General features: G+C 40.0%; 1 protein-coding gene across 1 annotated transcript in view; it reads right to left on the bottom strand.

Annotated features, from left to right (window-relative positions):
- The window catches only part of SNX14 (sorting nexin 14), a 61,896-nt gene that overhangs the window by 9,995 nt on the left and 31,416 nt on the right, over positions 1 to 20,485 (bottom strand). The window contains exons 10-18 of the mRNA XM_018567131.1: positions 17,877 to 17,935; positions 16,283 to 16,309; positions 13,652 to 13,787; positions 12,060 to 12,267; positions 11,600 to 11,683; positions 5,522 to 5,622; positions 4,819 to 4,930; positions 2,379 to 2,419; positions 1,887 to 2,006 (exon numbers count right to left, since the gene is read on the bottom strand). Coding sequence (XP_018422633.1) covers positions 1,887 to 2,006; positions 2,379 to 2,419; positions 4,819 to 4,930; positions 5,522 to 5,622; positions 11,600 to 11,683; positions 12,060 to 12,267; positions 13,652 to 13,787; positions 16,283 to 16,309; positions 17,877 to 17,935 — 888 coding nt within the window. The remainder of the gene's footprint in view (positions 1 to 1,886; positions 2,007 to 2,378; positions 2,420 to 4,818; positions 4,931 to 5,521; positions 5,623 to 11,599; positions 11,684 to 12,059; positions 12,268 to 13,651; positions 13,788 to 16,282; positions 16,310 to 17,876; positions 17,936 to 20,485) is intronic.

Below are 20,485 nucleotides of genomic sequence, written 5' to 3'. Positions count from 1 at the left end.
GAGATACAGATTTAAAAGGAAGAGCAGCAAAGAGAAGGGAAACAACCATGGATTACAGTAAGGCACACATTACAGTATTGGTTTATGTTAAAAAATCTGAGGGTTTAATGTCACTTTAAATGAATTTTAGTGCACGCAAACACAATATAATACCCATATTTTGGTATAGCAAACAATTTTGAAGAATTATTTTCTCTAGTCAGCATCCAGGTGGTCTGAGGCATTTCTTAGTTGCCTCTATATTTGTGCACATAGTTTTGATACCAATCAATATCTAACCAGTATCTATTTGGCTTGATTTAAGCTAGCCATATACTGTTAGAATCCCTGTGAATCAGCTGAAATTATAACAGAGTGGCCCAGCCACATTACTCAATTAACTTTAATCGCAGAAAACAGGCCCAAAATTGTGGGCTGAACGGTGACTGCAACCAATCAGCTGAATGCACTTTTCAGGTATTCTGACAGAGGCAGGTGCTGGCTGTCAGAATACAATAGCTGGCAGGGGTTTAGTGTAGATAGTGGAATCTGTTCATTTCTTTCATTCAGCCAACAGGCTGACCAAAAGTAATCTATTAGTGTATGGAAAACTTTCGTTTTCAAATTCCCGATAACTAAACCCAGGTAGATCCAGCAATTGTTTTGTACCTTTTCATAATTCATGTCAAATATTACTTTTTTTACAGCTCTTTGCAGCACTTTTTGAGCTCTTGCACACGGGCGCCAGGCCCTGTACACTATAAATGCTGGTCTATTCCCGGCAGCAGAGATTCCCAGGCGCAGCTTACAGCCACACATTAAAGTCAAGCTGTTGTAAGCGGGTATACTCTGGCTCTACATAAAATCGATACGTCCGTGTGCAAGAGTCTAGGTTCACAAGGGTCATTTGAGTAAAGTACACAATCTGGGGCAAGCATATGTAGAAGAACGGGGTAAAATGATTCACAGTGAACAAAGCTGAGCCATGCTTATGTGTGGGGATTCAACAACTATGCAAGCAATGTGCTCCTTTTTCATAGCAACACAATGATATCATAGACCTAAAAACTTTTGCCAAGAAATGCAGAGGCAATGTATAGTAATAACCAGGATACACCTGTCTGAGGAAGCCCCGTTTGTGGGAGGGGCGAAACGCGTCACGGGTGTTCAGTTCAGGCTCTTTCCTCCTTTCGTGACTGCTCCGCCCGAGACATGTCTATACTTTTTAAGCCTTGGATTGTTTCACAATAAGGCCTTTTGGAACTGGCTTAGAGTTTGTTAAAACTAATACATCTGGCTTTCTAAGCGGCATGTCTCTTAATTGTCAAAAAACATTTTTTCATTAACCCACTCATTTACTCATTAGTTTATAGGCGGTATGCAGTCATTAATTTTTGTGTATATTTATCTGTTTGTTGTGTGTATATATATTTATCTATTTGTCTGATTAATGTATTTTTCTGATTTTTTGTGTACGTAGAGTCTTAGAAATATGGATTTTTAATGAATAAATATATTTATACCTTTTTCACCATTTAATTGGTACGTAGATTTTGTAAAGAATGGTGGGATCCCCTCTCCCTGGGGAAAACTTCTTTTTCTAATAACTTTGAATAGTTAGGGGACCCCCATTTATATCTAATTTATATTAGAGATATTGTGCATATACCTTCCCTTCTAAAGAATGGTGGGATCCCCTCTCCCTGGGGAAAACTTCTTTTTCTAAATAACTTTGAATAGTTAGGGGCCCCCCATTTATATCTAATTTATATTAGAGATATTGTGCATATACCTTCCCTTCCCCGTTCTTTTTTGCTAATAACCAGGATAACTCTCATAATAAATATAATATTTTAAAACAAGAACGTAGGGTGGCAAAGAAGCATAGTGTGGTTCTTGTTTCGCACCTTTTTATTGTTTTCTGAAGTGGGGCTGAGTATAGTCAGTTCCGGTCTGCTTGGTTTGGGTTTTGGGGATTCACATGAGTTGATGAAGTTCATAATGAAGAATTCCAGATGTTGTCCTTTCTGCAAACAAGAACATGCTACTTAGCACTGGAACAAAGTAAAGGAATCCTGTATTGAGGAAACTACAGTATGGAGGCTGTCCATGCAGACCTCATCCTAAACAAAATGCTAGCTGCTTGGCTCTGCCAGGTTCATTACTTCCTACATCATTGTCGGGAAAAAAAGAAGACAGGTTACAAAGCCACAGTCAAGTCTGATCTGCATACTTGTTCCAGTTCAGTCACTCAATGTATCACAACCACTGGATCAGTATGAAGGCCCGACATTTAGCATTTTCAGAATGAGAGGCTAAAATAGCAATGTCCATATTTCTTACAGTGCACGTTTCCTTTAAGCAACAGTGTAGTGGGAAAGAAGTAGATATGAAATTACCTCTTTGATTAATTTGCCTGGTACAGACTTGATCATTTTACCTGAAGTTCAGAACAAAGAGATGGTCACAGATTAATGACAGGAACAATATTAACTGGTAGGAGTACTGTCAAATAAGTTTTCTCTACAAAAGCTATACAGTGGTACAACGATGATAGCCTCAGGGCTAGTTCACACCAGCCTGAATGCGTTCCGGTCCGATTCTGGCCGGAAATGCACCGGATCACATTCTGGCTGCTCACTTTGTGTTGGGGTGGGAGGGGGCTTGACGGTGCATTAAACTCAATGGCACCGCAACCACGCATGGGTACGAGTGGCATATCAGTGCCTGCGTTCCGCTCTGGTGCAGTGAGAAAAAATAGTGCATGCGGCATTGCTGGTGTGAACTAGCCCTCAAACTGCATAACTCCATCTTTCGTTTTTTTTTTTGGCAACTATGCAAAACGTGTTTTTTGAAAAAGGCAATATTTTGTTTTGTAAATAGCCAGAGCTTCAACCAATAGGAAATAACAGCAAGCATTTGATACATGAACACACAAAGCATTGATAGACAATTTGGGGACATGGGTAATAAATGTTCTCATGTTAAGGGTACTTGAAGAAAGGTTACATTCAAGGAGATACCTGGTAAATACACTGGACCAGATAAGCTATTGAAGGTGTGCCAAATATCTGGCACATGGAACTTTGGGGGGAATTTACGAATGTGTTTGGGACAAACGTTTCTGTGGCAAAAACCAAAATGGCATGCTAACTCACTGCAAAGTTTTATCGCTGTTATGTGCCTTTTTTGAAGCGTTCTTGCGACATATTCATGTTTACAACTCACTGCACATGTTTTGCAACATTTTGCATAATTTCTCAACTGCACAGTAATTGCATTTGTGACATTAAAAACCCTCCAAACTGTCGCACATTCTCCTTATGAAAGCATTTAAGAACAAAACAAACTAGGATAATAAATCTGACATTATATGCACCAGAAATCAGGGATGCGACAGTTTAAAAGACACTGAGGAGAATTTATCAAAACTGGAGCAGACAGAATCTGGAGCAGTTGCCTATGGCAACCAATCAGCTTCTCCCATTAGTCTGTTTAGTTAAGATTTCAAAATGAAAGAGAGAAGCGGATTGGTTTCCCTGCACATTTGCTCCAGATTTTGTCTGCTCCAGTTTTGCCCCTCACCGATGATGCGACAACATTGATAAATTCAAATAGTAAAGTATATCATCAGCACACCAAAGTAAAATCTTCTACGAGTGGTCATTTTATTGATGTAGATAGATGAAAGTAGTCACTCGCACTCCATGATATTAAAGTCAATGCTGTTTAGTGACTGAGATAACACACATCTCCTTAGGCAAACAGGATGGGGCCGCATGGTCTCGAAACGTCGCTAAGGAGATGTGTGTTATCTCAGTCACTAAACAGCATTGACTTTAATATCATGGAGTGCGAGTGACTACTTTCATCTATCTACATTTCACGGAGGCATCCGTTGTCACCACCGCACCCACCCAGTTGGATTTGGGTTTTTGTCCAGTCAGGAGTGCGATGGGACAGGAGGATTACATTTTATTGATGTACACACATCTAGTCATGCCTGATCAAGGGACCCTGAGTGGCCCCCGAAACGTTGCTTTATGACGAGATGTGTGTACATCACTAAAATGACCACTCGTTGAAGATTTTACTTTGGTGTGCTGATGATATACCTTACTATTTGGATTTAAAGTGGCACCATCCACTATCACTGCAGCACCCACTTTAAAAGGGACATACCAGTAAGGAGTGCGGTGGGATCCTCTTTGGAACATTGATAAATTCCCCCAACCAAGTTTAAGAATGCACTAAATGTTACTTCAAGTTGAAGAGTTTGAAAAATATGATGCGGCCAGTGTACCAAATGTTTAACAAAAAGTTGCATGATCAGCACCAAATAAATAATCTTTTAGAAAATCAGTTAGTGAATATTCAGCAGTGGAGGTGTGCAGTATTGTGCCGAGACAGTCAAAATCATGGTTTCTGTACTCTAACATAATAGCTCATGTGAATTGCAATTAGATTTGGCATGCGGAAATGTGCACTTCTCTACAACTGCCAGTCTTATTGGGCCCACTGTCCTCTCTGGGGCTTCCATCTCCAACGCTGTCCTCTTCTGGTTTTCGAGTCCTCATCCACTGAATTGGCCAGGTACGGATGACATAAGGCACATCCACACGGGAGATACTTAGCATCTTACATCATGGCTAAAAAATTGCCGACAACTAGAAAGAAGCGTGCATGGCAGAAGAGACTTGGACAGTGTCTTCCACCAATCAGCAAACTGTTTTTTGTGAAGCTTTACCTCTGCTTTCCTTTACTCCAACCTGACAAAAGCTGAATGGTCACTAAGGATTACCACACATCATTGCTAGCCGCACAGAGAAAAGCATTTACCAAGGTTGACATCTGGAAGCATCTTGTCATGAAACTGTGTTTCCAGGCTGTTAGGCGACAGGAAATCTGCTAACAGTTGACTGTTACTAAGTTCTGGATGTTTTAATAATTTCTGGAATGAGGGAAGACAAATATTTTTACAATTAAAGCAAATAGTGAAATCACCCTATTGAAATAAACATATTTGTGCTTCTATAATGCATTTGACCTGCAGTGCACCCTGTCAGGTAAAATTAATCAAGCAGCATCTTTCATTATAGCCTATGGACAAAGTGCTGTATGCAGAGGGCACTAGTTTAGTATATTTAATAGAAATACAGCCTTTTTCTAATGTTTGGATTGAGTGGGGAAGGGTTAGGAACTCTGGCAGATTTTTATTGCTCCCCAATTTTCTGTATCAGTAACTCAACAAGAGCTAAGAAAATTGCCCCATCAGGGTCACACATAGCAACAAAACCCTCAGATTCAATCATTCCCCTTCCAGTACCAGTCTAGCAATTTTGATAGGGCATGCTTCTTATGCAAAGCATTTATTCTGGCACCAATTACAGTGAAAGATTGTGTTCTTCCCTGATCGTGAAACCGCTAATAAAAATGATGAAATAGCTGCACAACAGACGTCAAGATCAAGTTCACGTATACTGTGTGCATGTATTTAGCAGCTTACAGTACTCATAAAAATATAAATGAAATAAGGTCATACCTGTAAGTATTCCTGGAATTCCTCTCTTTTGGATTTTAAAAATTCAACGTTTTTGGGCCCAAGTATCCTTTTTGATGGAAGCTGGGTATCATAAAATGTACCTATGAATTACAATAAGGTTATATATAAAATGAATCAACTAATTCTGCACATATAGCTAAAACATTACACATATCCATTTGAAAACACCAGTGTGTGTTTTAAGTGATCCTACAAACTCTTCTGTTTCACATGTTGCCACGGTACAAAATGTGTTTAATTACAGCCAATGCCATTTTAAGTTTCCTGAAATGTGCTTGTTTTCAGTCCAATGAAAAAGTGGAAAAAAAAGAGAAAAATTGAAGCGTTTTCATGGGTTTAATCAAGAATCCAATAAAATGCAGTCCCACATTCCATGTGTATGAATAAAATACATACCTGCTCTATCTTGTTAGTCCATCCTTTGCGAAGGGGTGCATTAGTGCATAGAAGGGTCACTGTTCAGTAAGGGTCACTATGAGTGCTTGATAATTTAAATATTACATTTTTGGTTATTACCAGGCTGCTCCAAACTTAGAAACAGCCAATAATAACCTTAGTGACACTGAGCCGGACAGCATGTCAGGTTCAATGTCACTAAAGGCTTCTGGTCGTTCCCAGAATGATCATAAGCCTGCAACATTGTTTCAGAATAGAAACATGTAGCTAAACATGTAGCTAAGGGGATTAGGGTGTCTGTAAAAGCTTAACTCTTTCATTAATGGATGCCTCAATAGTGAGGCATCCATTAATGAATGGTAACCACTGATTCTCAGCAGTTACCGGCATTACAGATCCCCAAATAGCTGCTCACATACAGTGTACATGAGCAGTCATTTGGGCACTTAGTGGCGGGGACGTACAGTGTATGTCTCCCGTCACTATGGGTTAATGGTATAACTTGTTTCTCCTATTTATAGCTACACAGCCTGTAGTTGTGCCTGAATACTGCAGCACAGGTGTCGGGAGTAAATGCTGCCTGGCAGAGCGTAAGGGACAGGAAGTGTAAAAATCTGATTTTGGGTATATTAGATAAAAGAGGTTCAAATAAACTTAGATATGATAGAGTAAGTCCTTAGGCTAACCACAAACACTTTGATTTCACTTGATTCCCCCATCCACACTAAACAGTGTAAATGGAGGAATAGAAACACAGTGTGCACAGCTCACCCCTATCATGCGTCCTTGTAATCCACACTCGGTGCACGCATAACTCTCTTCTGGAGTGATAGGCTAAACAAACTGTAGAACCAGCACACGATCTTCCACATAAATTCAAACTTTATTCCACTTGCATCTATATAGAGAACCGCTGACGCGTTTCTGCCTTACTCAGCCTCAGTCATAGCTGGTTGTGATCTAACACCAACCCCACTTAAATAGGCGGAGAGAAACACATAGGAATACATGTATCTAATATACAGTCCATGTGATCACATTAAAAACAAAAGCAGAGGAAAAGGAGAATACACACTTCAGAATTATGGGTGGACACCATAAAAATTAAACAGTAAAACCCATAATAACAGTGGGAACGCTAACATCGAAATATTATGACAATCACAATTTGTATAACACTAGTGACCCACCGATAGTCCCTGTGCAATCTAAAATTACAAATACATAAAAGATCCACAGGGCTTCATATTGCAACAGTTTTCTAAGCACATCATCTCCAAGTTTAAGTTTCTTTGGAAGATCATTGTGTGCTGGTTCGACAGTTGTTGAATGGAGGAATCTCCCCTGCCAGTAATTGTATTCAGACAGCATATGGCTGACTGAATACCTAAAAATTGACTGCATCTGATTGGATGTAGTCATTGTTCAGCAGATAATTTTCTACCCAACTCCTTCGATTTTTGAATTGACTTTTGTAGAACTGGGTGATGCCAAGAGTGAAACCCACTGCTTGAATTTCTGCTGATTTAGCAGGAATCGGCTGAAATTTCAGTCATGTATGGCTACCTTAAGTTTTAAATTAGTGCTCGCTCACACTATAACATGCGTCTGACACCCATAATCGCATTGCGCAGTTGATGTGCTTTGTGGTGCTCAGCCATTCAAAAGGTAATTGCACTTTAACACATATCTACAGCACACTGCAATGCTCAGATGCACATGCTCTGTGTGTTGTGGTGCACTGGAAAAAAAGCCTGTTAAAAATAAATGAAGAGCCTGTTAAAAACTGCTTAACACAACTACAAATCTATTGGCATTTTCTAACAGTCACTTATTTTTCTCCCTTGGTATATACATTTAGTTAATAGTTAAGCATAGTTTTTGCAGATTAGAGATAACAAAAGTGAACTTTTTCTTAAGGAATTGAATAACTAACTTATTTTTTTTGGCCAGATTTGTATTTAAATAAACGTTTAACATCATCAATTCTGATTGCCTAAAAAAACTTTTTTTTTTTTTCGACAAGATATTTAGAGATGTCAATAAAAGATGTATGACTGAATGCCAACAGTACAGTCAGCATATCGAAGTGCGTAACACACTTATTTCCTGTTTTAACACTCTGAAACAAGGGACGTTTTTTTTTAGTTATAATCAGAGGTTCCAGAGATAAATTAATCAGGAGAGAGGAAAGTGGACATTCCAGACATGTTCCTATTATTTCATGGATATTTCCTGAGAGATAAGGCCAGATACAATTAATTTTGCATTGCAATTTCCACAAAATGCTCCAGTAAATCTTTATAACAGCCCCTCGGAGGCTAAAAAGAGACCGGAGAGATTTTAACTCATCCAAGTCATTATCAAAAACTGATTCGGCATCCAAGAAAAAGAGGTGCACCTAAGGTTTGGCATCTGTGCAGATACTATTAATACTGCTGCTTGCCAAATGGCGAGATTTCCTTACTTTCTATCGTATGGGCTGGTTATTACTGGGACAAGAACTGAGAGGGAATCTCCCCAACAAGGGGCAAAGGAAGCAAACAAAACTTGAAAGAGGTTAAAACCTTTCCATACTCTATCTAAATAGCACAAAGGGCAATTTTTTTCTTGGGGGCCACCTTCGTCTTATCTGAAGCTTTAGCCTGCAAGAGAAGAACCAGGTAGCCATAAATATACTGCTCACTACCCAGACTGTAAGAGTGTCCCTCAACACCAAAGCACCAATCACCAAGGGATCCCAGGTGGAGGAAAATAAATCAGAGGTAACAGGAAGGTAAGATCTGTAGCAAGAATCCATCATACCTGAGCCGGTCCGGAATCTGCTGTCACCGACGGTTGCAGAGGTAATGCCAGATATATCCTTGCAGAGTGTCAGACAGACTCTGCCAGCGTCTCTTTCAGTCACTACTGAGATCCACGCTGGTACAGCACAGCCTAAGCCCTCCCCTTCCTTCTGCGCCGAAAATGAGGCTTGGAACGCACAAGCCTGGCGCCCGGAAGTGACTCACCCGCACCGAAAGGGACTTACGCAGTCACCCAGTCCGGCAGTAGAACACTTCCTGAGGCTGCGGGGAAGGAACAGACCCCTCTGATAGGCGGTCATTCGTTCCCCACAACCCAAGCCAAGGGGGCTCTGTCTCTCTGGTCCTGGCCCTCGCTGGGCACTGAAGAAGGAAAGGGATCCAGCATATCCCCTGACAGCACAAGGAGGATTTCTGGTGACCACAAACATAAGGTAAGACAAATACCCACCCAGATCTGCACCACTCAAAAAAGATTAGCCAGATCTGGTCCGTAAAACAAAGAGAACCTTCCAGGGCAACATCATCACATGGAGTCTCCTCCACTCCGTGACGTGCTCCCCAGTTTGACCGAGGAAACACAAAGACTGAGGGACTGGAGAAGAGGCGGGCCCTTTTAAAGAGATTGTGTGCCGTGTTTCCTGTCTTTGGGGGAGGAGATTTCATCTCGTGATGCTGTCCTGGAAGACATTATGGGAAAATGTAGAAAGTTGGACCACTTTAGAATTTTAAGGCTGGGCCCTCATGAATAGTGCTAGCTTAAAGTGAACGGAACTTAAATATAGGAGCTTCCGATATTCTAAAAGGCCCAACTTCAGTTTAATACAAATTCAAAAGAAATGGTTTGATAAATGTAATATATAAAAGAAGCTCTGGCTGCAATACTTTATAGTCTCTGGTGTTGTCCCCCAGACATTCTTTTCCTGCCACTCTACGTCAGCAGTCTTCTGGGCTGAATAACAACCATTGTTGTTCAACCTTTCGTGAAGCCCAAGGCATTCAGGACCCACCATTTGAAGTACATCATCCAACTGCCTTGGGCTCATGGGAGAATGCAGAAGTGCTCAAATGTCATTGCCACAGCACCTCACTCTGCAACATTCAAGACCCGCCCAGCGCCGAGGACAGAAAACAATGAAGAGAAATGTGATATCACACAAGCGTACTGAAGAGCCACAGACAAAAAGGTATTTATACAAAATTTTAAACCAAAATGGGTGATGTAGTTAGATGTTGGGGGTGGGTTCGGTTAAATGAAGTTGGCCTTTATATGTGCGAGCTCTGGGACTGTCATTTCTATCTCTGTTACCTTGTGAGCTATTGACCCAGAATAGTATTAATCAAATGGGTGGTTCCACCACGAGCCATGCTGCCACTGCATCTTGCTCTCAGGCAGTGGGTCTTTGCAAAGCAATAGTGGACGGCTATTCTATACCTGTATTGCTAGATGACAATAATAAGCCCAAGCCATTCAGGAACACATCTACACTCTTAGGTACGCACATAAAGGTCCATAAAATGTGTATAGTGTAAAGTGAGCCATTCATGATTTTCGCCAGAAAAAAAACAAACATGTAAATCCTTATTTTAGTCAAATTCAGGATTTGCAGCAGATTTATTTTTCATGCCACCTTTAACCAGTTGACATCCGCGGTGTTAAACCCCCTTCCCATCCAGGCCATTTTTCAGTATTCAGCGCTGCGGTACTTTGACTGAAATTTATTCCGTCATGCAGCGCTGTACTGAAATGAATTTTATACCCTTTTTTGGGGACAGATAGAGCTTTCTTTTGGTGGTATTTATTCACCACTGGGGGTTTTATTTTTTTACTATATTAAGGAAAAATTACCGAAATTTAAAAAAACAAACAGTTTCCCCTATATTAAATGATAAAACATTTATTATTACCCAATTTTTTGGTAAAATATAAAAGACGGGGTCACGTCGGGTAAAAAGACACTAAACATGTCAAGCCTTAAAATTGCGTGCGCGCGCGAAACCTCAAAAAACGATAATACCCAAAATTGGCCATAGGCGACGCTTTAAAAGCTGTTACCGCTCATCAGTTTAGTGTTATCAGTGATTGATGGGTGGGTGCCGCGAACGAGCACATATAGGCGATCGGCGGGCTATGGATCCGCTGATCGCCTATATGTGAAACACCCGGTAACGGGTGTGTGCATTGATCGGGTCTTTTCTGCCCGTGCGTGCCCGCTAGGGGGCGCGCGCGAGCAGAAAAAAATTGTCTGGAGACGGCAACCCGCAGATGCAGCAGTGCCGTCCGTCCGTTTTTTTACTACGGGCGGACGGCAAGAGGTTAAGAATTGTCCGACTCTTGGGCAAGCCAAACTACAGCCATTAAAAAAAAATTAAAGCATTAAACCCAAAAACAAACATTTGAGTTGAGATGAGTTGCCAGTATTTGTTTTCTTTTTTCTGGCATTTTCACCTGGTAATCCTACCAATAACACACTTCCTATCCCTAGGTACCTCCACTGTATCTATAGAGGGAACTCTGCTGATGTGGACTACAAATATGCCTTCTTCTATTAATCTCTATTACACAGGGGGAAGGGAATTGGTAGTTTACAGAAGGCAGCTTGGAAGGTAGAAAATAATTGTGCATTTATTTCAGCTCATAGGAAGTGACAGGGACATTCCATTTCTGGCAAGACCAATAAGTATTTTCTGTAGTTGCTGAAAATGTTCTTAGCCAGAAAAATGAAAACTCAAGCAGACACCACATCCAAGGACTTACGCTGCAATATATTACACTTTTGTTCCTGAATTTAGATATCCTCTAAGGATATGCATAACTTTGCATTACATTAATGCAAGCCCAGAACACTTAACTTACCATGGAACTCTGTGAGCTTCGACTCAAGAACATAAAATTCTATATACTTTCTGTAGACAGACCAGTGTTCAGCTTCATGTCCAACTGTAAAATAACAGAAAATGTAAATTTAAAGTGTGAACTGTATAAGAGCACTGCCAACGCACAGTATAATAACCCCGAAAAATAAATAAATAAAGTCAATAACTCCGACAAATACAAATGTATTCAACAATTAAGAGCTAAATTAAGAGCTAAAGCAGTGTTGGTCACCTTGCTACATTTTGGGGGCCTGATGAAGCATGTTGTTTCCACCAAAGGGCCACACAAGAGTTATCTGTCTACCATACCCTCACTTCACTGGTTCTGTCTACCATACCCTCACTTCCCTGGTTCTCTGTTTGCCCATAGGAGCAAGAACAAGCCCTGCAAAAATCTCCAAGCTCCCTACTAGAAGTTACAGCTTCGGTTAATACAGTACCTGCTGTTCTGTCATTTCTTTCAACATCAATAACATATACAGGCATTCTCTCTTTTCGATCTCTTTTTTCAAAGTCATCATAGTTTTCAAGGTCCACAAAAGGGATGCTGATATTCCATGCAGAAAGATTACGAGGGGTATTTGGGGTAGTTGCACTGGGAACGTCCACAGGGGAATCATCTTCTAATACCACAGTACCTTCTTCAATCTGAAAAAATAAAAAAAATACCTTTCAAAGAACGGTATTGAAAGAGAAACCGAAACTGAAGCAGGGAGATTACGCAATACTCTCCCAATTAGGGCTGCAACAACTAATCGATTATAATCGATAATGAGAATAGCTGGCAACAATTCTCATCATGCATTAGCTGCTGCTGCCGCTCTGCTCCTCCGTTCTCCTCCCTGCTGGTGCTGGCTGCAGCGGTCTGTGTCCCTTTTAATGCCCGCTGCTCTCCCCGCCTGTATTGGCAGAGGCAGCAGGGACACAGTCCCCTGCAGCCGGCATTAGCGAGGAGGAGAGACCTCTGTGACTGCCTTCCCCCCACTGCCCCCTCCTGTACTTCCCCTGCTACCCAGACCTGTTCCTCCGCTCAACCCGGCCCCCATTCCTCCTCTTCCCCACCCAGTTCCTCCTCTGCATCTAGAGGCTGGGAGCCATACCCAGCCTGCTATTGGATATTTAAATAGGCAATAGCAGGCTGGCTATTGTACCCGCCCACTGCCTGCTGTCAATCAACAGAGTAGGACCTGATGGAGAACTTTCTCCTTCAGGTCCCTCCTCCTTCAGGTCCCACTCAGAAATATACAACCGATTTATCCTACGAAAATAGTCACCAAGAGGGTATATGGCATAAATCACACTGTACTCACAGATCACTGACCTATCTGGTTTAACTAAACAGATTGGGCAAGTCATACTACGGCTCCATTTAGTAGTGAAGTACCGAGGTTATGCTTCTCTGCTCCTCTACTATCCTAGTAGCTTATGGGTTCACTTAGTCTCAGCGGAATTTATTAAACACAATACATGGGGTAAATTAATTAACCAGAAAGTAATTTTAGTTCAACAGTTGCTCACTTCACCTACTTTTACTAAAAGGAGAAATTACAAATCTGTGCATGAAATGCCCTCATGAAATAGTGGCACTGTAAGCAAGTAGAAATGTAAAAGGCACAACAACAAAAACAAACATTCAGTTTACCTTTATTTTAAGAACTCAAAACATGTAATCAAAATGTCCCTTTAATGATCTAGTGATCCAGGGAGCATGTGTTTCCACTGACCATGCTAAACTTTTTTTTTTCTTAAGGTGTACTGTATTTTTTTCGTGGTCTTTTTTCACCCTGTCTTTAGGCACATTTTAAGCTTCACAGACACTTATTAGTTGCTACAGAAAGCGTATGTCTCAGCTGGTATCTCAAGGACTTTGGTGGAGTTCTGCTTTAACTTTTATCAATGCAGTATACAATAATCCAATTCAAATGAATTATTGTTGTAGACTATTGTAAATGGCAGTTACACAGATCTATGTTAAGAAGAAAATGTGCCTATACAATAAAACATGCTGGACAAAGAGCAAATCTTCACTTACAGCATAATCATCTCCCTCTGCCAAACCATAATTAGGCAGCATGGCCCCTTCCATGGTTGTGCTCTTGAAGACTCCTTTTAATTTGCTGCCAAATTTCCCAATGCCAGAGGCTTCCCCACCTCTTTTTTGTGTGGTCCTGAGATAAAGTACATCACAAAATGCATCAAAGCATCAAAACAGAAAGCTAATAAATGCTACAGAGCAAGTGCAGATCGTAAATATATGCAATTTATGTGCTCAAAAGGGGGCATGTTAGAACGTAGCAAGGAACATGCAAAAAAAAAAAAATGCCAGTGACACAAAGCCATTCAATTATGGACTCTTGATACACTGTATACCTTTCTACATATTCAATATATTGTGGCTATATATTATTTTATATTTTGGTTCTGGATGAATAGGAGTTAAAATGGTACTAAACCATCAAACTAAAATTGAACTTTTGGGGCCCCCAGGAGGTGTTTTCCATAATGTTCTAGTATGAACAGTATCTTAGCACATGATGGCAGACTTACATGGCAGGTGATCCCCTCCAGCTCTACGTTGTCAGTGGCTCTGTGCACACAAATACTGATAAAGAAGAAAGAAATACTGACAAAGCATTTAAGGCAGAAAAGATATTTAGAGTCTCTTCTGTCATTAAAAAAAAAAAATGCCCGTCAGTGTTTTTTTAACTTTACTTCCACTTTAAGGTCCGTCTAGACCAAGCCTTAAACTTTAAGAGTCAGTAGTCACTGTCTGAGGTCATCACCAGGCCCGTTATGCTCTTAATCCGACCCCGAGTCTGAGGTCATCGAAGTCTGACAGACACTACCCGACTTTGTACAAAGTTTTCCGGTTTCTGAGAGTGTATAAACAGTGTAAAATTAGAGAGCCCTGTAGTAAAGAGCTTCTTGGTGTTTCTAACAACTGTTATATATTCTAAGAAGCTATGAGACAGTTTCCGAAGTCAGGAAGCTGACGGCGCACCAACTGTTAAACATCAGGCAACCTATGGCCACTCATTGTTAAAGTGCATGTTAACCACAACAGTGAACTTCTGCCTGTTAAATATAAAATAGAAAGTGTTTTGTTAAAACTGTTGGAACAGTTAAAGGAAAAAATTGCTTGTTAATCTTGCCTCTGTGTTATGAAGATGGGGGGGTATTCTGAAGTCCTGTCCTAGACCGACAACGCTGCACCACCATAGATATAGTACAGTGAGTGAGCGTTGTTACCCTAGGGCCTAGGACATGAAGGGTATCGTAGCTTCACCAGATGAATGAAAGGGAAGAAACATCTAAAAAAAGAAACTAATGCAGCCACCTCATCTGAGGACCGGTAAGCTGCAATATATTAAATATATAACATTTTGTTCTTGGGACTTCAAGGTAGCGTCAAACAAACGAAGTAAAGCTAAATATAGGGGCGGATATAAATATTACATCAGTAAGGTTGTACAGCTATCAATTTATGACCGCAATCCAGATTTTTGCATAAGCCCAAAGGTGGCTCTCTTTATCAATGTTAAGAATAAAATGTTATATTAAAGAAGACACACTTAATCACTACAAGCAAAATATCCTCTCTCTCCTGTCATACTTAGTGTAAAATACTGCCGTCATAAGATGCAAAGCAGTAGAAACAGTAAAGGCTGTCAGTTAGTACAGAGAGTTACAGGACATAGATGGGTATTTATTCATACAGCTGAGCCAACACAGACAGACATTCTCAACATACAATTACATTCTTGTTTATGCATATACAACTATGTTAAAATGACGATAACCAGATAAATCCAGGCAGCCATGTTAGAAGGATCTTGTGTCAACATTTTCAGGACCAGCATAGTCATTTGCTGCCATGCTTTAAGTAGAATGATATAACAAGCCCGGCATACTGCCTTTACAAGTCTTCCCTGTTACTTCAATACAATATATTCATAAAACCTGTCAAAGAAACCTCTTCTTTAACCACTGGCTCCAGTTTCATTTGGTGTAGAAGTAGAGGTTCCACTTAATATAAAAGTAGCTTTTTGTTAAAAGCAAAATGTAAAGGCAGTATATATTAGAGGCGTCATATCCTATTTTCACCCTTGATAGTATATGTATCCTTCATTACTAAAATTATCCAACATACATTATTTGTCTGTTGCTGGTCTCCACCATCACAATGGCAAAGGAGTCTGCTGCAGTGTAGAGCTCATATAATGTGTAGGGGGTTTCTGTTCTAATTTCTTTAAGCCAGTAATCAGAAGATATTTTCCATGTTGCTCTATACCAGGGCTTTCCAGTCCAGCTACATACATCAAATGTCACATATTGCCATGAATGTTTTGGTAAACATCTTGATAAAGGAAGCTAAACCTTACTAATACCATTACTTTTTTTATTTAGAGAAATCCTACAACTGAGGCATGATTGTGGCCTTCAAAGGCTGAGCTAGACAGTACCGTGCTAAATGAATGCTGTGGGTTTTTCGGAATACTGTATATTATAGTTCTTCTGAGTATGCGTGCTCACTATTACATATACCAGGTAGGGTAAAAGAGGACAGAAACTTCCTCTAATGAAGTGTAGACATACGAAGTACAAAAGTGCAATCACGATACTACACAGTGAAGCAGTTCCAACATGCTGTCAGAGAACTCACCGTATATCATCCAAACTCAGGCTATTTCTGCAATGGGTACACGGAAATACAATTTACAGTCAATATGTTTAAATACTAGCTTATTGCTTGATCAAGGGATACTTGACTGTATCACAGAATATAATAGTTGTTTTACTCGAACATTAAAGTGAACATAATAGTTAAAGAAGGTTTAGGCTCACCTGTCCTGCCACCAGTTCCTCCATTCTTTGCTCTTATCAACAGCTACAGACTGCAGCAAAATCTTTACATCCAACACAATCAGGAATGTCAGATGCCTGCATCCCCCCACCTAGTGCTATGGTGCCATCCACAGACCCTCTACATCATTACTATGCCCTTCAGAGATGTAGGGCCTGGCAGGAAGAATGTGTGGGATGTCAAGAGGCTTAAATCACAGGAAGGGGCATTGGAGCAGGGTGAAAACCTTCTTTTACAGGTGGTACTTTTTTTTACATTTTTTAAGATAGATGCTTTAGAGGACAATTTTAAATTGATACTCTAATGCACCTAGCAGACGTATTAAAATCAGCAATATAAACACTATACCTTTTTTCTAAATAAATTAAGACTTTGCCGTGGTCTGCCTAACTTAGTTCTGTTGCTAAAATTAATCAAAATGGTGGCTGCCTACATCATCACTAACTGACCATCCTGGCACCTGTGAAGGAACGAGTACGAAAATTACTCTCCTGTGCTCCACAAGTCCCATCATTCAATGTACCCGAGGAATCACAGCCAACCAGTCAGCTAATGGGTGGGCAGGAAGAACAGAGGGGGAACCAAGAGGTTAAACCCAAACATTGAAATTTTGCTTAATTAACTTAAGGCAGAAGCCATGAGAATCCCCTACATTGCATTAAAGGAGCAAAGAGTCTATAACAAGCTACAATGAGTGGGTACATCATAAAAATATTCATCAATATTTCCTGGCTTGACTTCCACTTTAGGTTCAAAGTAAGTCATGTGCAAGGAAAATACATTTAGACCTGTACCATAAAAGGATATATTTTATAGATTTTCAGTTGAAGTGTAATTTCCTGAAAATTTTACACAAATTAGGGTAAATACTATCAATAGACATTTTTTGACAACCCAGCTTTTGTTCACATTAGATACCATATGTTACGAATAGTCAATTCACTATAATCTTTCTATTCTAACAGCACAGAGGATTAAAAAGAGGAGACACTCTCTCTCTAAGGAGGGCTGCATGATAAGGAATATCATCATGCAGGCCTAATTTTATTCATAGACTTTAGCTAACAATTTTACGAAATCAATTTTAAGAGTCATGTCTATCTTTTCTAGTGTATATCGCACATCAACAATCAAATTGGAAAAAAAAAAAAAGGAAAAAATAAAGAGATGGTTTTAAATTAAATTACCAAGTAAAACAGCACTGTCAATATTACTATTTCATACACCACTATCCAAAGAAATGTCAGTAACAACCATTTTATTTTGCTATCAAAAATGAAAAGCTGTGTGTGCCTCTACCTTGCTGCTGGGGTTTACTATCTATACAAGCTATACATGCACTCCCACACACAAAGATGATACGCATTGATATTTCAATAATCTACAGCTATACCTGTTACATTTTGAGCTGCGGGTTGGAGACTCTGCACCTTCCAGAAGCTGCCTAAAATACTAAAATGAGCACAAAAACAATAAATAAGAGTTCCTAAAAGGCAGAGCCAATTCTAATTCTAAACATGCAAATGATTTCATATTTAAGTAAGAATTAACTAGAAAAGCATGTTATACAGTACTGAACAAATGGTGATTCTATTAGATTGTTTGTTATGAGTAATTGTTTCCACAAAAACAAACAAACTATAAAAGTAATATTATTTCTGTGAAGAAATAGTAATAGAAAACATCAATGGTAAAATAAAAAAAACTTGAAAGTTTTCCATAATCCATTTCTTTTGTTGGGATTGTTTTACAAAACGTAAAGAAAGCAAATTTGGAGGTACTGCCCAAAGAAGACTACAGCAGCTTGAAGTAGACATAGGGGTTGGTTTACTTAAAGTGGAAGTTCACCCTAGAATTACTCTGTGAACATTAAAGAGCCATATAACACAAGCAGCTTGATAAATACATAGTACCATGTGTGACTTCTGTTCTCACTCTGGTTGTCCAGCAAACAGAATCAAAAACTGCCAGCCATTTGCCAGAGACACCATGCAGTGTTGCTCAGCTTAGCCCTCCAACCCAATACCATCAACATCTTTTGACTGCAAATCCTGACTAAGAAACTGTTCATCTATGCCCTGAAGCTGTCAAAGATGTATCTAACACAAGGGTGGCTGAGCGACACCATGATTTGTATTGTTTTAACATTAGTGGGCGTGTGCTGGAAAAAGCAGAGAAAGAGAGCAAAGAGTTTCACACCCCAATATAATTGTGTGTAACTTTGTGTAAATGATTACCACTTTCAGGTATGCAAGGGCCTGAAAGGGGGGGGGCTTTAAAAAAAAAAACTCTTATGCTATTATGTAAAAAATAATAATTTATTATTCACAAATAATATACATTTAAGATACATGGAAGCACAGGGAGAACATACAAACTCCTTGCAGATAGTGTCCTGATTGGGATTTGAACTGGGGACCCCCAGTACATTCCTTACAATTTGTTATTAGGATCTTCACCCATACCTTTAAAATAACAACAAAGCCACATTTTGAAAGGTTTAGTAATGGCAATCTACAAACAGATACTTCTAGATAATTGCCGGCTTTGTATTCTTTGCAAACCTTAGTTCTCTTTTCTTCCCCAGTCTTCTACTAAGGCCAGATTACTAGATCTCCCTTTACTACCTGGAACACCGACACATGTCACTACGACATGTGTATACACAATCATCTCAGGGGAGGAAAATGCCTTTCCCCGAGATCTCATGATATTACACATGAGATTTCCCAGCAATGCTCTGCTGATGTAACCTTCCCAGGATACAACTCTTGGGCACATTACATCATTTGTGCCAAAGTGGACCAGGAAGTAGATGAACTCTATTTGTAAATAAACGAAAAACATGTTTGTTTAACTAATTAATGATTTTTGGCCCTTCTAATTTGATCGGGGCCTTGCCTACCCCTAATGAAGCCCACTTGATCCTTATGAATATAGGATGGTAGGAAGGAGCTCAATCGATTAGCAAGAATTTTAGTTAGGAGTTTTAAATCATTGTTTATCAAGGTCCTTATTGGGTTTAGGGAGAACTATAAGATATGCCCTATTTAAATTTGTGTGTAAGGGACTCCCCCGTCTCACTTCATTAAAGAATCTCTCCAAGTGAGGCACCAAGACATCCGAAAACTTCTTATAATATAAGGCAGGCAGTCCATCCGGACCCGGAGCCGATGACAATTTGCCTGCTTGATAGCTTGTTTAATTTCCAGTGCCGAGATGGGTGCTTCCATAATCATGGAATGATCAAATGATAGGGATGGAAGGTGAACCTCACTGAGAAATGATCTCAATGAATCAGATGAAACTGGAGTGTTATCCTGATAGAGTTTAGTGAAAAACAAGTGAAACTCCTGAAGAACCGTTGCTGGATGTAATGAGTATGCACCAGAGGTACATCGAATTTTAGGGAACGTGTAAACTCTAGGTTTAGGGGGTAGTTTAGTGGCTAAGAGGGTGCCAATTTTGTCTTTATGGACATAATATTTGTTATCTGACCATCGAATACCTTTTTCCGCTTTAGTAGTTAGTAACAAGTTCAATTCTAATCTAGTTTTATCCAGGGATTTAAAAAGATCTAATGACGGAGTCTGCTTATGAGCCCGAGATAAACATTGAAGTTCCGTGTCCAGTTCATTTATGCGTCTGGTTGCCCTCTTCTTTATTCTGGTAGCCAATTGCATTAGTCGGCCTTGAATTGTCGCCTTATGGGCCGCCCATACAATAGTAGGGGACATATCAGGTGTGGCATTAATAACAAAATAGGATTCCAAGTGCGAATGGACCTCACCCTGTACTACCGCCTCCCCCAATAGAGATTCGTTCAAGTGCCAACAAAAAGGTTTAGCAGCTAGTGATAGTGTAGTGAGTCCCATCAACACCAAAGAGTGGTCTGACCATGCCGTCTCCCTAATGGTGGAGGAGGCAACCAGAGGCACAAGAGAAGCAGAGATAAAGAAGTGATCTATCCTAGCATAACTATGATGTGCTGAGGAAAAATGC

Source organism: Nanorana parkeri, unplaced genomic scaffold, assembly GCF_000935625.1.
Source record: "Nanorana parkeri isolate BGI_ZX_2015 unplaced genomic scaffold, ASM93562v1 scaffold1014, whole genome shotgun sequence".
NCBI classification, from domain to species: Eukaryota; Metazoa; Chordata; class Amphibia; order Anura; family Dicroglossidae; genus Nanorana; species Nanorana parkeri.
Note: the sequence above shows the minus strand (reverse complement) of the source record. Positions and strands in the feature narration are given on the sequence as shown.